At 40.8% G+C, this 20,786-nt stretch overlaps 1 protein-coding gene across 21 annotated transcripts in view; it reads left to right on the top strand.

The window, feature by feature from the left end:
• macf1a (microtubule actin crosslinking factor 1a) overlaps positions 1 to 20,786 on the top strand; it is a 590,515-nt gene that overhangs the window by 223,382 nt on the left and 346,347 nt on the right. For all 21 annotated transcript variants that reach the window (XM_072247359.1, XM_072247356.1, XM_072247358.1 and 18 more), the window contains exon 2: positions 9,121 to 9,182. In XM_072247359.1, coding sequence (XP_072103460.1) covers positions 9,121 to 9,182 — 62 coding nt within the window. The remainder of the gene's footprint in view (positions 1 to 9,120; positions 9,183 to 20,786) is intronic.

Below are 20,786 nucleotides of genomic sequence, written 5' to 3'. Positions count from 1 at the left end.
ATGTTGTGCCGACTGTGTAACCTACTCTAGAAACTGCCTAGAATTTCCCTACTGCATAGCCCTCTATTTTTCTAAGCTCCATGTACCTATTGAAGAGTCTCTTAAAAGACCATTTTGTATCCGCCTCTACCACCGTCGCTGGCAGTGCGTTCCATTCACTCACCACTATGTCTGTTTGTAAAAAAAAAACAACAACAACTTAATTCTGGCATCCTCCTTGTGCCTACTTCCAAGCACCTTAAAACTATGCCTCCTCGTGTTAGCCATTTCAACCCTGGGGGAAAAGCCTCTGGCTCTCCACACGATCAATGCCCCTCATCACCTTATACACCTCTATCAGGTCACCTCTCATCCTCCATCGCTCCAAGGAGAAAAGGCCAAGTTCACTCAACCTATTCTCATAAGGCACGCTCTCCAATCCAGGCAACATCCTTGTAAATCTCCACTGCACTCTCAGTTCAAGAACAGCTTCTTCCCCTCTACCATCCAATTTCTAAATGAACATGAACAATACCTCACTACTTCTTAAAATTTCTGATTTTACACTACTTATTTTAATTTAGCTATTAATAGACATATATTTACTGTTATTTCTCTTTTCAATATCTATCATGTATTGCATTGTACTGCTGCCACAATGTAACAAACTTCACGACATATGCCGGTGATATTAAACCTGACTCTGACTTTGAAGGATCTTTGGTCCGAAACCTCAACTATTTATTCCTCTCTATAGATGCTGCCCCTGGTGAGAATTAAACAATCCTCAGCATTTATTTGTGTTTGTTGCTAAGACATTTTATTATTTCCATGTCGGTGTGTAGGATCTTTCTAAAAAGACTTTGCACAGTTTTTGAAGTGATTAAGCTTCAACTATAGAAATATTTCAGGATGATGAGACACATCTGTCATAGCGAGGACTGTACTGAGAAAATTTTTTTTACTGCGTTCAGGTGGATGACACAATTTTTATATTTTATTTTTTATATAGTCATTCCCAGACGTTTTACTGGAAATGTGGTTAACTTGTCATTTCTCAATGTTATGGGCAAGTTCCAATTCGGAGAATACATCTTCAGCATTTTATTTCTTTTTGCTGCCTGCAATGTTTTGAGGCATTAATCAAGTTACTTTAATTTTCTATATTTAAAACTGCTGCTTATTAAACAATTCACAAGGTTTATTAAACATGAAGGTAGAAGGTCGGAGGTACAAGAAAGGAAGTTGAATGAAAATCAAAAGAAACTGCAGATCCTGAAAATCTGGAATAAAAACGCAAACATTGCTGGAAACACTCCAAGTCAGGGAGCATCTCTGGTAAATGAGAAACAGTTGAAAGTTCAGGTTCAGTGCCCATTGTCAAATCTTGATCGTGCTGGCTGATAACCTAGACTAGCTCCTCTTAGCCAACATGGCCAAATTCCTAGTCAGATTAAAACCCAATTTGGTAAAACTGCTTAGAAGGCACTTACGTTGCCTGGAAATGTTAATTTTGTTTTATAACACAGAACAACATAATTAAGCCATTCTCTTAAATGTTAAAATTAATTTGGAGAAATTTTATTGGGTGAGTTGCAAACAATGGTGGGGTGGCAGACAGCATCTCAGAGGTACTTTGTATATATGTCCAGAACAAAAAGCATATGCAGGCCATAATATGTGAGTTATGTATTACTGTGAGACAATGTAAAATCTAGTTATTTCTGCCAGTTTTATCTTGCAATAACTACAGATGTTGAAGTGAGATCAGGATAGCAAAACACTCAAAATGCTGGAGGAATTCAGCAGGCCAGGCAGCATGTACGGAAATGAATAAACAGTCAACGTTTCGAGCCGAGACCCTTCTTTGGGACAGAGTAGGAAGGGGAAGACACCAGAATAAGAAGGTGGGTGGAGAGAGTTGGGGAGGAGTGGAGGGAGGCTAGCTGAAAGGTGATAGGTGAAGAAAGGTAAGCAGGAAAGGTAAAGGGCTGGGGAGGAAGGATTCTGATGGGAGGAGGGGACCCAGGGGGAAGTGATAGGCAGGTGCGAATAGGTAAGAGGCCAGAGTAGGAAATAGAGGAAAAGGGGAGGGGGAGGGAAACTTTTTTAATGGAAGGAGAAATCGATATTCATGTCTTTGGGTTGGAGGGTACCCAGATGGAATATAAGGTGTTGCTCCCTCACCTACAGGGTGGCGTCATCTTGATGAAGCAAGTGAGCGAAATTCTGCTGAATTAACCTTTGCCAAATAGTATTTGACCCAGCATGTGAGTTTAATTTTGTTTAATGTCAGCATTCAGTGGACATGAAAATGATTGGCAAATATTTGCGTAAAGCTCTTTGTGGTTTGATCATTATTTAAAATTGTGGCATGAATGAGAATGTTCGATATTTATAGTTGAACTTAATCAAAATAAGCTTGCTCTTTGCAATACAGAGCTAGTGCAGTGAAACTCGTGCTGGAACTCTGATTCTAGTTCCAAAAGCATTGCTCCCTGTGGAAATCATTCTCCATCTTCCACGCTCCCTCCACCACTCTCCCCCAACTACTGCCTGATATATAACGAAAAAGTGACAAACTGCAAGTGGTGGACATTCAGCAGCAGCCACAGAGGGAAACAATTGCATTTCAATTTTTACCAGATCATTCCTCTGAAACTTGAGCTTCATTTCTCTCTTTGGGCATTGCTTAGCCACTGTTTCAAAGGTGCTGTCTGTACTTATTAGTGAGTTAAGCAAGATTATCTTCATCTTGTTTGAATGTATTTAATTGCATTTGCTCCACTTGGCACTCTGCTCAAAGAGATTACTGAGATCGTGGAGTGAATTTCCACCCAATGCCTTGAAATTTGAACTGTTGGGTTGGTGGGCCGCAGTCTCACTGGAGCCAGTATCAGAGGATTGGGTTGACGGTGGGAAGGTTTGCCTGGTCAGGTTGAGCAAAGTGAGGGCTGTCCTCCAAACCTTCAAGTGTCCTGAATGCGACTCATTCTGAGATGACATCAAGTGCTTGTCACTTTTGAGATCAGGTTGGTGGAAACTACAGAGTATATTAGCAAGTTATTTCAAAAGGCACAATTCTTATAAGGATAATGGACATAATCCAGGAAGTTATAGGCCAGTGCGTTTTCTATCAGTAGTAGGGAAATTATTGGAAAAGATTCTTACGGACAGGATCTACTCTCAGTTGCAAAACAAAATCAGAATCAGATTTAATATCATTGGCATTTTTTGTGAAATTTATTAACTCAGTGGCAGTGGTACAATGCAATACATAATAATAAGAAAAAATAAATAAGTAAACCAATTGCAGTAAGTAGGTATGTATATTAAATAGTTAAATTAAAAATACTGCAAAAACAGAAATTATTTTTTAAAGTGAGGTGGTGCTCATGGGGTCCATGTCCATTTAAGAATCGGATGGCAGAGGGGAAGAAGCTGCCCCAAAAGCATGGATTTATTATGGATAGTCATTGTGGGGGAAGGTCCTGTCTCATAAATTTGAATTTTGAGGAGGTTACAAAAGATGATTGCATAGAGTAAGGCATTTTGGATGATTAGTATAACATTTGACACAGCCCCCTCATGTCAGACTGGTCAAGAAGATTAAGTCACATGGGACTCACACTGAGTTAGTAAGTTGGATACAAAATTGCTCTGGTCGTGCATAGGGTAGTGGTGGACAGATGCTTTTCTGGCTGGATTCTGTGACCAGTGGTATTCCACAAGGATCAGTGCTGTGACCTTTACATAAAATGATGTGGATGAAAAGGTAGCAGGTCTGATTAGTGCATGTCACCAAATTGATGCAGTCATGACTAGTGAGGAACCTTTTCCAAGGGTCGGAAATCTATGTGAGGGAATCGTACATCGAGCTTAATTTGGGCAAACATAAAGTGATGCATTTTGGGGGGTAAAATCTAGGTGGAAAGTATAGTGTAAATGGATGTCAGAACTGTTAGGACATTGATGTGCAGAGGGATCTTGGAGTGACTAACTCCTTCAGCTTCTATCTGAAAAATACAGCAACAGTGGATCGGGTGGTAAAAAGGTTCTGTAGCATGTTTGCCTTCATCATTTTGGACATTGAGTATAAAAATTGACAAGTAATGCTCTAGGTCACTTTTGGAGAATTGTGTATAGTTCTAGCGGCCACATCATTTATTTAGTTGTTGGTACACAATGTGGAATTGCCCTTCCAGCCCTTCAAGCCATGCCATCCAGCAATCCCTCAGCTTTAATATTAGCCTAATCACGGGAAACCCACACAGTCATGGGGAGAACATACAAACTCCTTACAGGTAGCATTGGGAATTGGAGCCAGGTCACCTGTACTGTTTTAAAAGACAAAGGTGAACATTTTAAGGGGAACATGACGGGAAACCTCTACACTCAGAGGTTTGTGAGGGTGTGGAATAAGCTGCCAGCACAAGTGGTACATGAGAGCTCGATTTCAGTGTTTGGATAGGTACATGGGTGGTAGTGGTATGGAGGGCTATGGGAGTAGGCAGCTTAAATGGCTCTCAGCACGGACTAGATAGGCCAAGGGGCCTGTTTCTGTGCTGTACTTTTCTATGACTCTAAGAGACTAAAGCGTTGTGCTAACTGCTAGGCTGCCGTGATGCCCCATGGAAGCGATGAGCCAGCTTTGGAGAAGGTGCAGAAGAGGTTCACCATGATGTTGCTTGAACTGGAATATGTAGACTATAAGGAGAAGTGGGACAAGCTTGGATTGTTTTCTGCAATGCACCAGAGGCTGAGGAGTAACCTGATGGAAGTATACAAAATTATGAGAGGCAAAAAGATACCGGACAGTTTTTTTTCCCAGAGTGGAAATCAACTACAAGAGAGTGTAGGTTTGAAGAGAGAGAGAGAGAGAAAGTTTAAAGGAGATTTGCAACACATTTTATTTTGCATGCTGAATGGTAGGTGCCTGGAACTCTCTGCCGGAAGAAGTGCTGTAAACAGATGCAAAAGCAATGTTTAAGAGGCATTTCGATGCACCCATAAATAGACAAGGAATAGAGGGAATATGGATCATTTGCCAGCAGATGGGATTAGTTAGATTGGTGACTTGCTAAACAGATTTGATAGGTCAAAGGGCCTGTTCCTGTGTGGTACTGTTCTATGTAATTATAGCTTCTGTTGAGTGAGAGTATCTTTGAATGTTGTTCACGTTTTGCCAGAATCAGGAAGCTCTTCTCTTCCCTTGTTTCTTGCACATGCCAAGTTTCTGTTGCTTGGCTCAAATCTTCTTAGGAGAATGGGCCAAGGCTGGCCTGGTGCACCAATGACTGTGTGGCTAGGTGCAGCACAAACACCTTCTGTAAATTTGCCGGTGACACAGCTATTGTTGGTGGAACCTCAGATGATTGTGAGGATGCGTATAGGAGTGAGCTAGATCAGCTGGATGAGTGCTATCGCAACAACAACCTTGCACTCAGCATCAGTGCGATCGAGGAATTGATTGTAGATTTGTAGAAGGGAAGTCAAGAGAACACACACTAGTCCTCATGGAGGAATCGGCAGTGGAAAGGGTGAGTGAGTTCCTGGGTGTCAACATCTCTGAAGATCTATTTTGGGCCCAGTGCTATATATTGATGCAATTGCAAAGAAAGCTTGTCGGTGGCTGTATTTCATTAGGAGCTGGAGGAGTGTTGGTATGTCACCAAAAACGCCAGCTAATTTCTACAGATGTACCGTAGAGACCATTCCAGCTGGTTACATCACCATTGGGTATGGAGGGGTCACTGCACAGGATTGGAAAAAGCTGCAGAGATTTCCAAACTCAACCACCTCTACCATGGGCCACTTGGCTCTAGCATCGAGGATGATTTGAGATGCCTCAAAAAGGAGACATCTATCAATAAGGGCCCCCATCACCAAGGGCATGCCCTCTTCTTATTGCTACCATCAGAGAGGAGGTACGGGAGCATGAAGACACTCAATGTTCTGAAACAGCTTCTTCCACTCTGCTGCCAGGTTTCTGAATGTACAATGAACCCATGTACACTACCTCACTTTTTTCTCACCTTTGCAATGCATATTCAATTTATTATATATATTTATTGTAATTTATAGCTTTTTAATGTATTGCATATTACTACTGCTGCAGAACAACAAATTTCCCAACATATGTCAGTGACGTTAAACCTGAATCTGATTCTAATTGGTACTCACCGTGGCGATGATCAATGGGACCTGAAATTACGGACATCTCTTAATTCTGTTTGTGGTACTTTCATCCTCCGTTGTTCATGGCACAAGATAACGAGCATAATAAAACACAATTGTGCCCAGTACTTCGTCCCAGAGCCTGCACAGGGTGCCCATGGTATAAAGGACTTAAAGCCTGGATGATCCCAATATTCAGAACTGTGGTCTCCCTTGTGGGAGTGTTGACATTTTTGAAGCAGATGTGCAAAGCAAAATATTACCTTGCCTACTTATAAATGACCAACAATATTTTTTTTTAAATATCATCATGGATTTTTAGTGTAATGCAATGGATAAAACGTCAAATTCTACTGGAAAAATAGGACTGAATCTATTTTGCTATGATGTAAATGATCTGACTTTAAAAGTGTTTTTTGAAGAAAATAATCTGCAATCTACTTCTGAGGTTTACAGCATCTTTGTATAAATAAAGCGTTTGCACTTTTGCCCATGAGCATGATGATCTGTGCATTTACAAAAAAATGTAGGAGCTTTTTCTAATAGGGAGTAATAATTATTTGGAATTTAAAACAGTGTTGCAGGGGCTCAGTGGGTCGGGCGGGCTCAGTGGGTCGGGCAGCCTCTGTGGAAGGAAATGGACGGTTGATGTTTTGGTTGACTGAGAGATAGAGGGGGTGACAGCCAGTAAAAATGGACAATGGGAAGAGGTGGAGCATGAGCTAGCAAGTGATAGGTGGATCCAGGCGAGGAGAGAAGAGTGGAAGTAGCAATAGTGACGGCTGGAGGGAAGAAAGGGCTGCCGATGATCATTTGAAATTTAGATTAATTGATTTTTCAGATACTGAGCATGCTTCTGATTATTGTTAATCAGTATGTATCCTCAAATGGTGAAAATTTCTCCCGATTCTAACAATCTAGTTGCCAGCTTGGGCATTAAAAGGTATTTAAATTGGCTTATTATTGTCAAATGTACTGTACAGTGTGGAAAAAAAAACTCTCTTGCATTCCATACAGATCATTTCATTAAAATAGTACATTAGTGCAAGATAAAACAGTAACAGAATGCTGGATAAAGTAGTTGGTGTAGTGCAAGCAGACAATAAGATGCAAAACCATAATGAGGTTGATTGTGAGGTCAAGAGTGCATCTTATCATAGGAGGGGATAAGTTTAGTAGTCATAACAACTGGATAGAAGCTGTCCTGGACCTTGGTGTTATGTGCTTTAAGGATTTTGCATCTTCTGCCCAATGGAAGAGGGGAGAATGTCTGTGTTGGGTGGGATCATTGATTAGGTGTTCTCCTTTACCATGACAATGAGAAATGCAGGCAAAGTCCATGGAGGCAAAGCTGGTCTCCTGTGCCCTCCAGTTCTGATCTTTAACTATGTTGACTGCTTCACTGAGAATTGTAGACAGTATGTGCTGGTAGCTATGGATGGAGTACTTTTATCTGGGAAGAGATACCCTCGTGAGGAAAGTGATAAAGGCGTGGTCACAGGTTAACACTTGTGCATTTCTGCAATTCAATGTCCTTGCAAGCTTATTTTGTATCTTTAATTTACTGTTATTCCAATTTTATCAAAGTTTGCAAAAATCCAAACCTCCAAGCCCACTAACAAGTTTTCATTAGTGAAATACTCTGCATGAATGATTGACTTGTGAGAGGAACTTAGGAAGTACCGGTGAAGTAAAAATGTGTTTTAAAAAAAAAGAGAAAGAATTTGGGAAGTTGTACATTAACACAGCAACCCTGCCAAATGTACGAGAATTAAATGCAGGGAAACTGATTGACCTTTGATTTGCTAAATGTGATGTTCTTTGGTCCAGTTGTTGAACGTTATTCTTGAGCTTTTATGTGCGGAATTGAAAGACTCTCATTTTCATGTACCATCAGAAAATTATGAGAAAAAGGCAAAACGGTTTAAGGTGATTGGGGTTGCTGGTCTTTTTGCAGTCAATCAGCTGAAAAGTAATTGATCAGAAATGTAACAATTGTCACAGGTTCTGCTGGACCTGAGCAGTTCCAGTATTTATTCTTTTTATACCCAGTTCACAATATTTTCCTTTTTGTTAGAGGTTATCTGGTAAAATGGGGTACACAGCTTTACGTCAGTACATAAAACACATATTACAAATCTTGCTGGTGAACGCAGCAGGCCAGGCAGCATCTATAGGAAGAGGTACAGTCGACGTTTCTGCCCACGACCAGCATCTGCAGATTTCCTCATGTTTGTGTACGACAAATCTTCTCTTTCTATTATTTCAGATTGTCATTCATTGATTTGGAAGCCAACATTTTGAGTTAATAGCTTTTTGAGTTTATAGCTATTTAAGTGACTTATGAGTGAAGTAAAAACAGTCAGGAAATTTATTTCAAGCACAAGAAAGTCTACAGATGCTGGAAATCCAGAGCAACACACAAAATGCTGAGGAACTCAGCAGGTCAGGCAGCACCTACAGAAGTGAACAGACGGTCGATGTTTCGGGCTGAGACCCTTCTTCAGGGCTGAGAAGAAAGAGGAAGATTGCCAGAATAAAAAGGTGGGGGGCAATCTTCCTCTTTCCTTCTCACTCCTGAAGAAGGGTCTGTGCCTGAAAAATTGACTGTTTACTCTTTTCCATAGACGCTGTCTGGCCTGCTGAGTTCCTCCAACGTTTTGTGTATGTTGCTTTGAAAATTTATTTATTATTCAGAGACCAGGGTTACATCTGAATATAATATTAGTGAGAGACCCTTGAATGAAGACATGCTGGAGATGGAGTCTTTACATTGTAAACCTTGATTAATCATCAGATATTATTGATAACGATGGCAAGCTTCATTGCTTAGACTATACAGATCTCACGATTATTATGACATATATACCACAAAGAAAACTGAAACTTTTGATATTTTAATTGGTGAGGTTTAAAAATAGTTTGTTGAAAAATAATTTTTTAATTCTTTTTTTTTAAAAACAGATGAGCGTGACAGAGTGCAGAAAAAGACGTTCACAAAATGGATCAATAAACATCTTATAAAGGTACAGTTTAAACTTCAAAGTCTTGGGAGGGACCTGAGTTTAAAGGCTTTTCTTGTAATTGGAGCTGCTTAGCACCAGCAATTAGCAGTGATGATGACACCCATTCTTGATGAGCTCACTTGTGTCAGATTTTCACCTTTACAATAATTCTCATTTATTTATATTGCAGATCTGTTTTGTAGTATTCTTGACAGCTGAGAAATCTTTTAAAGCTGTACCAAATACCAATTTTATTTGGAGCTTGAAATCGGAAAGATTCCTAATAAACGTGAACATTACTGTGATCTTTATGAAAATACCATTAGTTGCTTTTTTTCCAGAATGTTTTTAGGGTAAAACACTGACTTGTTTTGTGTGCAGTGATAAACACCTCACTAACAGCAATAGTCAAAGAAGCAGTTAGTCTGTTGACTGAAGGAAATGTCGATGCAACATGTGGGAAAAAAACCACAATCTTCTGACATAATAACGTTTCATAAACCAGCTCAGCTTGATTAAACAAGAGTTATACACACCGCGTTGCTGGGTGTGAGTTCTCAAGATCAAAGGTTCAAAGTACATTCATGATCAAACTATGTACACAGCCCTGTCGATCCCTGTCTTCCCTTAAACTGCCTCAAAACAAAGAAAACCACCCCCCCACACACGTAAAAAAATCACACAAATGGCAAAAAAAAAACAAAAACACGGACTATAACATACCAACCCACAAAGTCATTGAAAGAATCCAGGCATATTCAATTCAGCTCAGTTCAGTACCGTCTGAAGGATGTTACCCCTTGGTCATGTACACCTTGAGAAATATGGGCATATCTGTTTGACATCAGATGTGTATTTTAAACCATATTATATTTACTGAATCAAATGAATGAGTATTTGAAGTGAAATTACTATATTAGAAAATGTCGTTTTTTATTTTCATAATTTTAAGTATCAAATCCGCTTTGCTAAATATAAGGTATTTGAGATGACTGTTGCTCTTTTCCTCTTTATCTTACAAATAGATCTATTTTTAGACAAGTGTTCAGAAATTGTATTTGGTCAGTCCATCCATTACTTGACATCTGTGCTCATTTCTGTTGCCTTTTATCTGTTTTTCCTGTCCTGCCTGAGAAATGCATAAAATTAATATGGTATCATTAAAGATGTTATATATCTCCAAAGGAAAACCTTAGGACAAAACTGAGAAATACAATATGATTTACAAACTGTGAGTAATGATACTTGTCTCTCTCCCCCACTCCCCAGACTGCTTCCAAACAAGTACTGATTATGAAAGCAAGTCCATAAGATATAGGAGCAGAATTAGGCCATTCATCCCATTGAGTCTGATGTGTCATTTCATCATGGCTGATCCCCATACACCTGCCTTCTCACCATATCCTTTGATGCCCTGACTAATCAGGAAACTATCAACTTTTGTCTTAAATATACAGTACTCTTACACTTGGCCTACACCGCTATGGCAGAGCATTCCACAGATTCACTACTCTCTGGCTAAAAAAAATCCACTTTTTTTTTAGATTATGAGAACACTTAGTCCTCTTTTATTGTCATTTAGAAATGCATACATGCATTAAGAAATGATACAATGTTTCTCCGGAGTGGTATCACAGAAAACAGGACAGACCAAAGAATAACACTGACAGAACCAAATAATTATAACATACAGTTACAGCAGTGCGAAGTAATACCATAATTTGATAAAGAACAGACATTGGGCACGGTAAAATAAAGTCTCAAAGTCCCCGAGTCGATCGACTCCCGAGTCCCCGATAGCAGGCAGCAAAAGGGAGAAACTCCCTGCCATAAACCTCCAGGCACCGTCAACTTGCCGATACCTTGGAAGCAGCCGACCCCTGCCGACACTGAGTCCATCTGTCCGAAAACTTTGGGCCTCCGACCAGCCCCTCCGATACAGCCTCCCGAGTGCCATCCTCTGCCGAGTGCCTTCGACTCTCCCCGGCTGCTGAAACACGCAAAGCCGAGGATTTCGGGGCCTTCAGCTCCGGAGATTCTGGTTACCACACAGTAGCAGCGGCAGTGAAGCGGGCATTTGAGAAGTTTTCCAGATGTTCTGCTGTGCTCTCACGTCTGTCTCCATTAAATCAGAATTGTGCACGGTCCCCTATTTGACAGATAACAGACACCATCACCGAAGTGGCCACGTGCGCTGCCGTCGCGCCGCCATCTTCTCCCCCCTTCCAGGAGGATTTTACCTCTGTTCTAAAAGGTCACCCTCTATTTTTAGGCTATACCCTCTAGTTCTGGATTCCCCCACCATAGGAAACATCCTCTCCACTTCCACCCTATCTAATCCTTTCAACATTCGGTTCGATGAGATCCCTCTATATTCTTCTAAGTTCCAGTGAGTACAGGCCCAAAGCTGCCAAACGCTCCTCATACGTTAACCTCTTCGTTCCTAGAATCATCCTAGTGACCCTCCTCTGGACTCTCTCCAATAACAATGCATCTTTTCTGAGATATGGGGCCCAATGCTGTTGACAATACTCCAAGTGCGGCCTGACTAGTGTCTTATGAAGCCTCAGCATTATCTCCTTTTATATTCTATTCCTCTTGAAATAAGTGCCAATATTGCATTTGCCGCCTTTACCACAAACTCAACCTGTAACTTAACCTTCTGGAAGTCTTGCACGATGGCTCCTAAGTCCCTTTGCGCCTCTGATGTTTGAACCTTTTCCCCATTTAGATAATAGTCCACACTATTGTTCCTTTTACCAATGCATTACCATACATTTCCCAACATTGTATTCCATCTGCCACTTCTTTTGCCCATTCTTCTAATTTGTCTAAGTCCTGCTGCAATCACATTGCTTCCTCAGGATTACCTAACCCTCCACCTGTCTTCGTATCATCTCCAGCTTTGCTGCAAAGTCATCAATTTCATTAATGTGAAAAGTAGTAGTCCCAATACTGACAACTGAGGAATACCACTAGTCACTGGCAGCCAACCAGACTCACTGCCCCCTGCCTGTCAGCCATTCCTTTATCCATGCCAGTATCTTTCCTGTAATGCCACAGGATTTTATCGTGTTAAGCAGCCTCATGTGTGGCATTGTATCAAATGCCTTCTGAAAATCCAAGTAAATGACATCCACTCCCTCTCTTTAGCCTCCCTGTATGTTACTCCCTCAAAGAATTCTAACATGCTTGTCAGGCAAGATTTTCCTTTGCAGAAACCACGCTGACTTTGACATATTTTATCAGTAGTCTCCAAGTATCCTGAAACCTCATCCTTAATAATAGACTCCAACACTTTCCCAGCCACTGAGGTTAGGCTAACTGGTCTATAATTTTCTTTCTTTTGCCTTCCTCCCTTCTTAAAGAGTGGATTGACATTTGCAGAATATCTTGGACCCTGGCACTTGGGAGGCAAACTATTATCAGTGTTCTGTGGATTCGCGTCCACAAAGTCACCTATCTGTCCCCCTAACTATAGAGTATCCTATAACTGCTGCCAGCCTCTTCAGTTCCCTATCCTCCTGAGCCACAGGGCCAGGCTCAGTGCCAGTGGAATGGCTACTGTTGCTTCCCCCAGGTAGGTGCCCTCCCAACAGTACTCAAAATGGAGTACTTGTCATTGAGGGGGGACAGCCACAGGGGTGCTCTTCCCACTATTATCCAATGTTATCCCTTCCCTCTCCTGGCAGTCACCCATATATCTGTCTCCTGTAGCTAACCTTTCATTCATCTTGCATGAGTAGAGATCCAGTTTTATTCACTTAGACTTTTTAAAGCAAATTATATTCATAAAAAGATACATTTATAATTCACTAATTATGAAGTGTAAGTACAAGCAAGTTTATTTGACTAAATACCAGAGCTTGTGGCTTCATTGACTCTTTTCCCTTGACTCTTCTTGAGATGGAACCGAATATGAAACTAGCAAAAGTTCAGATCCGGAATCCTTGCTGTTCTATCCTCTGTACTTTCCTGTGTGCTATTTTACAGAAATTTTATGCCATTGTTGTGAATCTCAAAACAGACCACCGTCTTGAATTTTTATTATAATGTTCTTGAAGCATTTGGATTTTTCTAACACTCTGTGTGGTTTAATTGTGTCAGGTATCCTGAACAAACTATTTGGTTTCCTGCAAGCCTGTACTCAAACTCGCATAATTACACACAAACCAAAATCCTGTACGAAAACTTCTTAACAAACTCCTAGGACTCTCACTGTTCTGTTTTTAATAATGTTTAGATTAATTTCTACTTGCTATCTCTCATCAATTACTTCCTAATTGGTTTCTCATAGATTTTGTTTACCCTTTCACCGTTATGCATGCATAATTACTTTACTGCAAGTGTTTTCATCTTGTTGACGGCTTGCAAGGGACTGGAGTGACGTTTAAAGATCTTTAGAGTCTTGTCAATTTCTTAAAATTCCACGATAGCACAAGCAACAGGGAGGCAAATCGTGTGTTAATTTCTGTATTAGACAATTTGAGTACAAGAGCAAAGAGGTTTTTCACCACCTGATTTCATTTTATTCATTTATTTCGGGATAATATGCATTAACAGACTGTTCCAGCCCAAAGAGCCTGCACTACCCATTTGCACCCATGCGACTGCCTCCACCCACTTGCACCCGTGCAATCGCCCCTCCCAATTACACCCATGGGACCAAGAATTCAGTTTTAAAAAAAAAGAGGGCTGAAGAGGCTCGTTCTAAGTTAATTCAAAAAAGACATCGATAGATCTCCTGGAACATGATGTAGAAAAATCGTACTGAGGGAGAACTTTGGATATGATCTTCATTAATGGCAGAGCAGATTCGAAGACCTTGGTCACCCTGTTATTAAAATTGTACACAAGTTATTGTTAACTACAACCTCCATAGAGTTTGGAGTAATTTTACTCCTTCCACAATTCTGAGTACATTGGGATGGGATGCAAAAACGTTTTAAGTCTAAAAGTTGAGCTCAACTTGCCTGTGTCTGGGTTTAACAGAAACAGGATGAGATAGGTGGTCCATCTGCTCCAGGAGCAAGCTTGTTGGTCATATATAGTGTGTGTGTGTGTGTATATATATATATCTATCTCACACACACACACACACACACACTTTTGCTCAAACTCTTGACTCTCTACGTTTAGGGTTAATATTTTCCTCCAAGCCTCTGCCAGCTTCATAGGCTCATAGAGGGCAGTTTGTCTCCTTACTCAGACATGTACACAATTCCCCACCAACCCTTCCTTGCTTGACTAACTGTAAGGCAAGCCCGTCAGCATGACTAGGCTGACATCCACAGATCCTGTCCAAAGAAAAATCTAACTGAAACTGGAGGAACCTGCTACCGAATTCCCTAACCTTACTTTGTCCTCATTACCTGCAGCCTCAAAGGCCCAATGTCTGTGATTCCACAAGCCCCCTGATGCTACCGTGGCTACTGTATCAGCATTGGTCACTGGGATCACTCTAACTTCTCAGCCTGTTCCTTTTCTTCTCCATGGTCACATAGTCGTTCAGATCCACTGTTTTTAAGCAGGCATTGGTAGCCATGCCTAACGTGACTCTCCAATGGAGTTTGTACTGTTTTCTTTCATATAAGCAATATTGACTATGCAAAACAGTTGTTTGAAAATTAAATTGTCCTTGTGACATTAAGGGAGCCTTAAAAGTGCAATTGAAATACGAAATAATGTAAGTAAAACTAAAATTAGTTATTTATCATTTTCATACAACAGTTGTGTCAGGCAGTGGCTGATTGCTAATGCACTTCATAGAGCCCTAAATAGCTTTATGCATCACTGCCCTCTAAATAGCTTTGTAGGCTGCCTTGCCTGATAACTATTCTGTGGTCACATGGAGACCTCCATGGCATTTGAGTATTGTAGGTATTTTAGGAAAGGCTAATGGTTTGTCACGATTAGGCATGGCAAGATAAATTTTGCATGTCTTCAACTGAAGAGCTTTCAAGCACTTCTTTTTAAGGTTTTACTATCACAGTTCCTCTTTAGCTGATAGGGCAAAATGCATTTCCCTTCCTCTGTCATAAAAATAGAATGAGTTGTTAGAACACAAGTACCCTTACCAGTTACGTGGGTAAAGTCTTGCTATAACTTTAGGATTGTCTCTTGTAGGACACAAATATAACATTTAGTTCAGATCACTTGGTGGCTGTAGTACTATACATCCATGTTGGGTAATAATGTAATTAGATATTGAACAGTTGTCATGTACCATTCAGCTAGGTCTTCAAACAAACAGTAATAAACTACAACAAACTCAATGATACTGTAATTTCCTTTGGGATCAATAAAGTATCTATCAATAATATGCTCATTTATTACTTGCAAGGCAAAGTCTACCTCCATACATTAAGTCATTGTTAGGTAGCTTTAACCCTTGTAGCTCAAAACAGATCATTATATCCAGTAACTCATCCTTAATTGCATTCCTTCTTTGCATCTGTCTTAAATGAGCCATATTTGTCTTTAATTAGTCGATTTGTCTTTTGAGTCTTCTCCCCCAAATGTCCTGTTTTCCTCTGTTGTCAAAACATGCCCTGCCATAGAACATACTCCCTGCTATGAAATACACGCCCTTCTTCATCCAAATACTTCAACAAACCAGCAAAGCACTCTGGGATCACATAGGTTCCATTTTGTCACATTACATTTTACAAAAGTTATAAATTCATAAAGACTTTAGGGTTACAAATAATTTCCACACAGTACAGGAATACATCTGTGTACAAAGAGCTGAGAACATTTTTGGGCTTTTATCAATTGACACTTGAGGTATAGATGGAATATCGGTCTGTCCAAAGGTTCAAAGGTCAAGTTTAATGTCAGAGAAATGTATACAATATACATCCTGAAATGCTTTTCTTTGCAAAACATCCACAAAAATAGAGAAGTGCCCCAAAGAATGAATGACAGTTAAATGTGAGAACCCCAATGTTCTCCCCTCCCCCGGCTCCCCCCACCAGCACGTAATTGGCAATGAGCAGTGATCCCCCCTCCCCCCCCACCAGCAAAGTTAAATATGCATCAGTACAGTCACCAAGCCCAAGCGTGTGGTAAGCGATAGCAAAGACACAGACCATGCAGTAGCCTCAGAAGTTTTGCATTTCATCCGAATTCGACAACACACTGGCAAGGTAGAGGGAGGTGTCCTCCATTTTCACAGCGGGTGGGTGACAGAACAACAACCCGCTGGCTTACGATCTTAAAAGTCCATTTTGTTGCTTTTTCCGAGCTCTGTGCCTGAAGATTGCAAAGACCTCGGGCAAAAGATTTTCCGGCCTCCCCGATGACACGAGTGTCCGGCCGTGACACCAACCCTCAATCCGCCTGTCCCCAGAGCCCCGAGATCTTAGGTTTCCAAACACGATCGAGGTTCTCAGGCCAAACCCTTGGCCTGTTGAATAATGTTGTGGAACCCCGAGAGCGGGTCCCATTCCTGCAAAGAATCAAAGCTTGCCTGTAACTCCAGGTCAGGGTCTTCAAAAGAACCCTGAAAGGAAAAAAATAAAGATATTAAAGGTAGAAATGGAGCTGCTTCTGAAGATGCCAGCAAAGGAGTCGCTGTTAGGCGCCATAATTCCTCCTAAGCTCTTAAGTCAAGAATACTGTTAAAACTTGCGATCCTTCAAGCTGTGTGTTCATTATTTGGCTTCCACATCAAATGAACAATAACTTTTTGTAAGTTTTTTTTGAAAATAGCAATAAATACACAATGTTATCTTATAGTATTCATTATTTCTGTGTAATACCAGATTGGATAGCATTGGGCCATTTGATCATGGGATTCTAAATGCAAATCTAATGCTGTCTTAGCACGTGATCTGTGGATTCAGATCAGAAGTCATTAATCTTAATAACAGATGTTAGGATAAATAGTTGTCTTCCCAAATGGTAACAATTGGAGAATGAATCAAGAAATTGTGAGGCTAAGAACGGTGAAAGAATAATTATGGAATGTAACCTTCATTAACAATCATCTGTTCAAGTAAGGAAAACATCATAAGATACATGTGGGACAAAATTGTGGGACTAACTAGAAAACTGACTATCTTAGAACTGATTCCTGCATCCACCCATATTCAACAATGACCTGCTCTCTGTTGCCCAGTTTAATGCCACGTTAGTCCAAGCATGTGTCAGTCCCTTTGAGAACAACAACCCAAGTCTGAACATGTAGAAGATTAAGGAATGATTGTGGACTTTAGGGAGGTGGAGATGCACCATCCTTCTCTGCGCATACATGGCTGCTCCGTAAAGAGAGAGTAACGTGCACTGAGTTTCTAGGAGTTCACATCACGGATAACCTCACCTGATTTCTCAATATCACCTCCCTGAACAAGAAGGCACAACAGCACCCCCACTTCCTAAAGAGATTGAGGTAAGCGAGACTCCCCCCATCTCAACTGAATATTATAGGAGCACTGCTAAGTGTGTCCTGACAAGCTGCATCGCCATCTGGTATGGGAGCAGAAGAACATCGGACTGGAAGTCCCCACAAAAGACTGTGAGTACAGCCAAAAGGATCATAAGGATCTCCCTGCCATCCATCCATCCATCGGGGACCTTTATTAGGAGCGCTGCATACGCAGGACCCTTGGTATTATCAAGGATCCCACCCAGCCATCCAGCATCCTCTTTGACATTTTACCTTCAGACAGGAGACTCCAATGCATAAAGACAAGCCTTTAGACCTCTGAACACTCTGCTGTATTGCTTTCAAAGTGTGACCGGTTAAGTTGTTCTGCACCCTACAATATTTAATTTATGCACTTTACTTTGTGTGCAATTAGTTTGTGGATTTTATTCTTACTTTCCCAAGTTATTGTGTGCTATATGTGTGTTATGTGTACTACTGTGCTTTACACCCTGGTCTGATGAAACGTTGTCTTGTTTGACATAACACATGTATAGTATATAGTTAAATGACAATAGACTTGACTTGACTTCAAAAAGCTGAATTCCAAGGTGAGGTGAGCCTTGGCAATAACTGTGTTTGATTGTGATGTTCCTAGTATAAAAATGCATTCAGGGAAGAATGCTCTGCTAGTTGGCATTATGCACTGCACCCAGCAGCTGATCATTAAGTGTCCTCAGTCACAACCTCGGGATATCAATGCACAAGATTGACATGATGGTAATTTCAACCTTTTTTTAAGGCCCTTTTTTTACATTTGTGATATGTCAGAAGAAGGAGGATTTGCTAATAATTGGCGCTGATTCATTCTGATAGATCAGCAAATGAGCATTAATGCCTGCATTTGGCAAGACCTAGGCAATATTCAGGCACAGATTGATAAAAGGCAGGTTGGCAATGACTGCCTTCAAGAAGAGAGTGCAGCTAACCACCTTTGATATTCAATGGTTTTACCATTGCCGACTAGTGCAGCTAACCACCTTTGATATTCAATGGTTTTACCATTGTCGACTAGTGCAGCTAACCACCTTTGATATTCAATGGTTTTACCATTCCTAACTAGTGCAGCTAACTACCTTTGACATTCAATGGTTTTACCATTCCTAACTAGTGCAGCTACCTACCTTTGACATTCAGTGGTTTTACCATTGCTAACTAGGGCAGCTAACCACCTTTGACATTCAATGGTTTTACCATTGCTAACTAGTGCAGCTAACCACCTTTGACATTCAATGGTTTTACCATTCCTAACTAGTGCAGCTAACCACCTTTGACATTCAATGGTTTTACCATTGCCGACTAGTGTAGCTAACTACCTTTGACATTTAATGGTTTTACCATTGCTAACTTCACCACCAATAACACCCTGGTAGTCAGCATCGAGCAGAAGGGCTCCAGCCACGTTAGCACTGGCTACAGCAACAGATCTGAGGTCGGGTATTCTTCAGTGAATGACTTAGACTGTGATATCCCAGAGTTTTGCTGTGTTCTGCAGGGCACAATTCAGAAGTATGATGTCCGCTTGTCTGAATGCTTGCGAATCCGACAATTCTCAAGAAATATGATGCCATCCCAGCCTTAATAATCACCTCTCCATTACTGGTGAGCCATGCCCAAAGTTTGTACCGCCTCTGTAAATTACTCCAGCACCAGCTCGCAGACTTGCAACCACAACCATCAAAGGAAAGGGAAAACGAACACTCAGAATACATTACCCTGCAAGCTGCACATGGTCCTGACTTGGAAATGTGTTGCTGTTAACCCATCATTGCTGGGTGTAAATCCTGGAACGCACTGTTCAGCAATATTGTGAGAACGTGCTGACCAGAATGACAGCATATTCTCAGGGCGTTTAAGAAAAGGAGATAAATGTGGGCCTTGCCAGTGACCCCCCGACATATTAACTTTTTTAAAAAGTAATCTCAATAAATTTTCTAAAGCAATTGTATTCTGAATTATGTATTTTGTGTTTGGAGTTTGAGAGGTATGGTGCAGTCAGGAACTAGACTTGGAAATTTTTGTTCATTTGCAGGAAATGGGTATCGTCTCAGAAAACGTGGAACTGTGTGCGGCTTAGGAACAGGCCATTCAGCCCACAATGTCTGTGCTGACTATGATGCTGAATTAAACTCAATCTATCTACCTGCACGTGATCCATAGGGCTTCCTTCCCTGCTTGCTTGTCTCAATGCCTGTTAACTGCCACAATTATGCTTGCTTCCACCATCTCCCCTGGTTGCAAGTTACAGGCCCCTGCCACTCCCTGTTTTTTTTAAAAAAAATTACCTCAGAAATCCCATTTAAATTTTGCTCTAAAACCCCCTCACTTTAAAGTTATGTCTATAAGTCCATAAGATATAGGAGCAGAATTAGGCCATATGGCCAATCGAGCCTAGTTTTTGACATTTCTACCCTCAGACAAAGACTCTGCATAACTCTCTACTCTGTCTTGGCCTCTCATAATTTTATAAGGCTCATACCAGGTCTCCCTTTAGCCTCTGAGGCAGCAGTGTAAACAATCCAGGTTTGTCCATCCTCTCCTCTAAACTAATGTTCTCTAATCCAGGCAGCATCCTGGTGAACCCCTTCGTAATCTCTCCACATCTTTCCTGCAAAGGGTGATCAGAACTGCACTTAATTCTCCGAATGCAGCCTAGCCAAAGTATTCTTCTCTTAACTGCAGCACGACTTCCTGATTCTTGCACTCAGTGCTCTAACCAATGAAGGCAAATATGCCATATACCATCTTTGCCACTTTTTCTACTTGTGTTGCCGCTTTTGGGAAGCTATGGACTTGGATGGTTGTCATCATTTACTACTTTGAGGACTGTGATCAACTACAAACCCTTGTAAATTTGGGCATTTCGCAATTTATGAGGGGAATAGCTCTAAAGACAAAATAAAGCAATTAACTGCATATTTTTAAATTGATCAATAAAGTGAAAGATATTGCAGAGAACTGAAACCAAGTTTTCCAAAAGGCCTCTTTTCAGTTTCTCTTTTCTGCCACAGCTGTGAACTGCTTTAATAAACAAATCAGTATGATTTTCCTTGCCTCAGACTGACAGTGATTCTCTTAATTCTATCCTTTCCTTCACCTTTCTGAAGTTTGAAACTAAATGTGTTCTCACCTTCACACTACTGATGTCTTCGAGCTGAAATTTTAAAACTTTTTTAATGCTGACTGGCCCAAGTGTT

Source organism: Mobula birostris, chromosome 30 (assembly GCF_030028105.1).
Source record: "Mobula birostris isolate sMobBir1 chromosome 30, sMobBir1.hap1, whole genome shotgun sequence".
Taxonomy (NCBI): Eukaryota; Metazoa; Chordata; class Chondrichthyes; order Myliobatiformes; family Myliobatidae; genus Mobula; species Mobula birostris.
The sequence above is the reverse complement of the archived record's forward strand: the minus strand, read 5'-3'. Positions and strand labels throughout refer to the sequence as shown.